This window comes from Otolemur garnettii, unplaced genomic scaffold (genome assembly GCF_000181295.1).
Source record: "Otolemur garnettii isolate 467f Iridium unplaced genomic scaffold, OtoGar3 scaffold00001, whole genome shotgun sequence".
Lineage (NCBI taxonomy): Eukaryota > Metazoa > Chordata > Mammalia > Primates > Galagidae > Otolemur > Otolemur garnettii.
This window is the reverse complement of record NW_003852396.1, coordinates 26636428-26641300: the sequence shown is the minus strand read 5'-3', so window position 1 is coordinate 26641300 and position 4873 is coordinate 26636428. Positions and strand designations below refer to the sequence as shown.

Here is a 4873-nt window from a genome sequence, read left to right as displayed (position 1 = left end):
CCCAGCAAATTGGGAGGTTGAAGCAAGAGGATGCTTAAGCCCAAGAGTTTGAGGTTGTTTTGAGCTATGATGCCATGGCACTCTACTCAGGATGACAGAGTAAGACTCTGTCTCAAAACAAAACAAAACAAAAAAAGTAACTATCATATGCCAGGTGCCTGCATGGGCACTTTACATATGTTGATTTTATTAATCCCCACAGCAATCCTATCACTATTTTAAAGATGGGAAAATTAAAACGGAGAGGGAAACTGACTTGCTTGGGACACCTAGCTAGAAAGTTGCAGAGCCCAATTCAGCTGTCTGACTCTAAAACACTGTGTTCTTTCTGCTACATCAGTCCAGGTGGTAGAGAAATTCAGTCTAGTGGGGAAAAAAGGCAGATCAATATCCTGCAGAATGCTTCAGTGCTGTTTATTATAGAAGCAATTGCTATAGATGCTCTTATTGTGATCAAAAAAGTATTCCTGGAGGAGATGGCCTTTTTGTATCAGGCAGGGGGGGTCCAGAGATCAATCAGAAAGGTCCTTTTGCTTGAGGAATTCAGTTTGTGTGTAGGCAGGGGGAAGCAGGGAGAGTGGCTGCTTGTGAATTACACACTTATTAAAAGACAGTACAAGAGAATAATCCAGACCAGGGTAGAGGCAAAAGTTCCCAACTCAAGGTCCCAGAGAGGATCAGAGAAGTATTCTGCAAGAAGAGACTCCTGCCTCTGCTGAGATTTTTTAATTTGTATTATTTTTTTATTAAATCATAGCTGTGTACATTAATGCATTTGTGGGATACAATGTGCCGGTTTTATGTGCAATTTGAAATATTTTCATCAAACTGGTTAACATGGCCTTCACCGCACTTTCTAATTTATTGTGTTAAGACATTTATACTCTAGCTGAGATTTGATGGATATGTAAGCATCACTCACGAGAAAAGTAACCAAGGATTTCTCTAGGAACAGCATAAGCAACCCACCGGTAGAGGTGAAAAGGCGTCCTGCGTACCTCGCACAGCTTGTGGCTCACAGTGCTAGTGGAATGCGAAAAGCAGCGTGGACTTGTGGGTTGGAGTTGCCCTGCATGTGGAGCTGCCGTCCCAGCAGGTAAGCCCACGGGCTCGCGGTGCTCGGGAGGGACCGGGGGAGGCCCGCGTGGAGCCCCCGTTGGCTCCGGGCTGACCCTGTGCAAGCCCGGAGACCCAGAGAAGTGGGTCGGAAAGAGCAAGTGGGACTGCCCTACGGTTCTCTGTTCTCAGAGCGTCAAGTGTGGTGGCTCTCTGAGAACCACAAAACATTCCTTTTTAGTGCGGGAATATTGACAGGAACCCCTCGGGTGAAGACCGCTCAAGTAGCCAGCTTTAGCAGATCTGCAATCACTTTCCGGGGCACCAAGCGGGTCCTCGTCCACCACCCGAGGCCCGTTACTATGGCAACTAGTTAGGGCGGAAGTGGCTCCGAAGACTGATTCTCACTAATCAGGTGACTCTCTATCCTCTTGCACGTGACACGGGAACTCAGGCGCGCGCTCTATATAATTAAAGCCCCACCCCTTTCTCTTTACTGACAATTGGCAGCGATCTCGTGCAATGGCCCTTCCGACTCCCCAGGAGACCCTGCCCTTTGGTAGTTAAGGAACCAATTAAATTAGGAGGAAAAAGAAGCAACGCCCCAGGTCTCACCCCGGCTTGACAGACGCAATTGAGGCCATTCTCGAGTCCCTCCTCCCCTGGCCCATTCCGACCGCTGATAGACAGATCTTTCATCCAATAGTATGTCCCTTGGCGGCCGTTGGGTCCCGCCCCCGTGAAATCAGGACCAATGAGCGAGCCAGGTTTCAACCTGGTGGAGGGGGTTGCACTGCGGTAATATGGCTCTTCCTTAGCCAGCGGTGGTGGCTGCCAGTGGGGTAAAGAGCAGTCCTGTCTCTCGTGTGGCGGGTTTGTAGGCTTCAGGGGTTCAGCGGATCGTGGCTAGGAGGCGGTGGCGGATGCCGGAGGAGCGCCCGCCCCGCCGCTTGGCGGCCCCCGGGTCGAGATGAGCGCCTCAGCGTCAGTCGGGGGCCCGATCCCCCCGCCGCCCCCGGGCCCGGCATCCGCGTTGCCTCCCGGTTCTGCCGCGCGGGCCCTGCATGTGGAGCTGCCGTCCCAGCAGGTAAGCCCACGGGCTCGCGGTGCTCGGGAGGGACCGGGGGAGGCCCGCGTGGAGCCCCTGTTGGCTCCAGGCTGACCCTGTGCAAGCCCGGAGACCCAGAGAAGTGGCTGGGAGCTCGCAGGACTGAGGAAGGCTGTCAGAAGGTCTCGTGCGGGAAGTGGTCCAGTGATGGCTGTGCCTCTCCGCGTCCTGGGAGAATCCCGTTGCAGGAGACAGGCTTGTGGGGAGACAGGCAGGGAGCCAGTGAGACTCCCTGGGGCCCCAGCTTGACGCCGCCTCTCTGCCGTAGGAGCTGGGGATTCCCTAGTGCAGACCCTCCCCTCATTTCTCCTGGGAAGGGACTGGGGAAGCCCTGGTGTCCCACGGGACAGCGAAAGCGCTTTCTCTTTCTCTCCCCACCTGGCCTTCTCCGCTTATGGGGAAACCAGTAGACTCTTGTGGGAGCCGTGAGACTCGAGGGTTTCCAGCACTGACTTTTAATCTCTCCTAATTATGAAGTACTCCCCTCACTCCAGAGAAATATATGTGGGACTTGGGGCTTTCTTCCTAATTCTAAGACCACCTAGAAACTTATCTTAATGGTTAGGGGGCCTCTTTCCTACTTCGTTCCCTCCAATAACTCTGTGGAAGGAGGATCTGATGTATATATTCATGTCCTTTCATCCTTTAGCAAGGGGTTTGAGGGCTTTTTGGATCCACATTGTAGGGGAATAAGAAAGAGGGAACACTGAATTGGGAATCTGACAAAATTCTTTGTCTCACCTCCATATCTGTAAGAGTATATCTTCCCTCCTTCTGTCCCTTGCTTTCCCTGTGTCTCCTGCAGGGACGCTTTGCAGGAATCTTAGCATTAAAGAGACTTACCCTTTCACCTTCTCCGTTCTTTCTTCCAATACGAGGACCTAAAAGAACCAGGCCATTAATGGGAGCCTACGGAGTTGGATTTGTGCAACTTTATTAGGTAGCTATTTTTATTGTCCCCATTTCGCAGTTGAGGAAAGGGAGGCTTGTCCAAAGCCTTACAGTTAGTAAGTGATGGGCCTGAGTTTCAGAATCCAGAGTCTGGCTCTGTAACCCATGCACATGGCAGTTTTGCTTGAGACTTTTCTCGGTCACCTTCACACGGGACAGAGCAATTTCTTCAATACTCTTCCTCCAACTTTCCATCCCTGCCAGTAGTACTTAGAAGGATCCATAAAGAAGAGATCAGAGGTTGTGGGGAGAGAGTGGATGGAAAATGGAATGAATGTGCATACAGTAAAGGAGGGGGAGGGCTAATGGGAAGAGAAAAGTTGGAGATAATGGTGGGCCTTTGAGTAGGGAGGCCCACAGAAGCAAGGGCTTTTTGTGTGGTAGAAGAGGATTGAAAAGACTGTGTTAGCACGTGCCCTGGTTTTGTGGTGCTATTGAGCAGGGAGTTTATAGTACTGTTAGGTTTGCATTGTATTAGGAGTTACATGGGAGTACAAGTCTGGCTGGGGGGTACTGCTAGTCTCTGGAATGAGCATTAATGTAAAATTTTCTGTGTTGGAGGTGGGGTGTGAGGGTGGATACTGGGAGAGGCAGTGATGGGCCCTGTTGGAACTAGCTGGAGAAATCCTAAGGAGTTGAGACGACAAGAGGGATTGTGGCATTAGGATAGAGAAAGCATCATTTATCTATAAAGCCTATTTTCTGATAACAGTTCACAGTTTAACATTGGGGGAAATAATTCAAACAAACTGTCCATGGAATAAATTCAGCTGCATTTGTTAGTGTTTGTCAAATTTTTGGATTGGTGCCGAGAGATACATAGTGGCTTAAGTGTACAGCTGAATGCTGTATGAGTGCTGAGTATGCTATTTACAGCTTTCTGGGGGTGTCATCAGTGAATTCTTGGAAGGCTGCCTATAACAAAATACTTTCACTTTTGCAGTTGACATTAATTTAGCTTTGGGGGTAAAAATGCTCAGATTTTTCAGGATATAAATATATAGTATTAAAATTTTTTAGTTGTTGAAGTATTATCTTATACAGTGAAGTGCACGGATGATGAGCATGTAGGTGATGAATTGTCAAAAAGTAAACACAGTTATATAACTATTACCCAGAAATACAAAATTATTCACATCTCAGAAGTCCTCTTTATGTTCTCTCCCATCTTGGCCTTTCCTTTCTCTCTAAAGGAACCACATTTTTGATTTTTTTTTTTAGAGACAGAGTCTCACTTTATCACCCTCTGTAGAGTGCTATGGTGTCACAGCTCACAGCATCATCCAGCTCTTGGGCTTAGGTGATTCTCTTGCCTTGACCTCCCGAGTAGCTGGCACCACAGGTGCCGGCCACAACGCCTGGCTATTTTTTGTTGCAGTTTGGCTGGGCCTGGGTTTGAACCCGCTGCCCTCAGTAAATGGGGCCGGCGTCCTACTCACTGAGCCACAGACGCTGCCCCACATTTTTGATTTCTAACAAAAGAGATCAGTTTTATGCCTGTTCTTGAACTTTACATAATGGAGTCATACAAGGTATAGTTTGTGTTTGGTTTCATTCACTCAGTATTGTTTGTGAGAATTATAGGGGTTGTGTGTGTGTGTATAAAACTTTTTGTTTTTGGCTCGGCGCCTGTGGCTCAAGCGGCTAAGGCACCAGCCACATACACCTAAGGTGGCGGGTTGGAATCCCCAGCCCGGGCCCGCCAAACAACAATGATGGCTGCAACCAAAAAATGGCCAGGCGCTGTGGCGGGCGCCT

At 49.2% G+C, this 4873-nt stretch overlaps 1 protein-coding gene across 1 annotated transcript in view; it reads left to right on the top strand.

Annotated features, from left to right (window-relative positions):
• The first annotated feature begins 1833 nt into the window (after positions 1-1833).
• The window catches only part of UVRAG (UV radiation resistance associated), a 322439-nt gene continuing 319399 nt past the window's right edge, over positions 1834-4873 (top strand). The window contains exon 1 of the mRNA XM_003780887.2: positions 1834-2143. Coding sequence (XP_003780935.1) covers positions 2027-2143 — 117 coding nt within the window. The 5' untranslated portion in view covers positions 1834-2026. The remainder of the gene's footprint in view (positions 2144-4873) is intronic.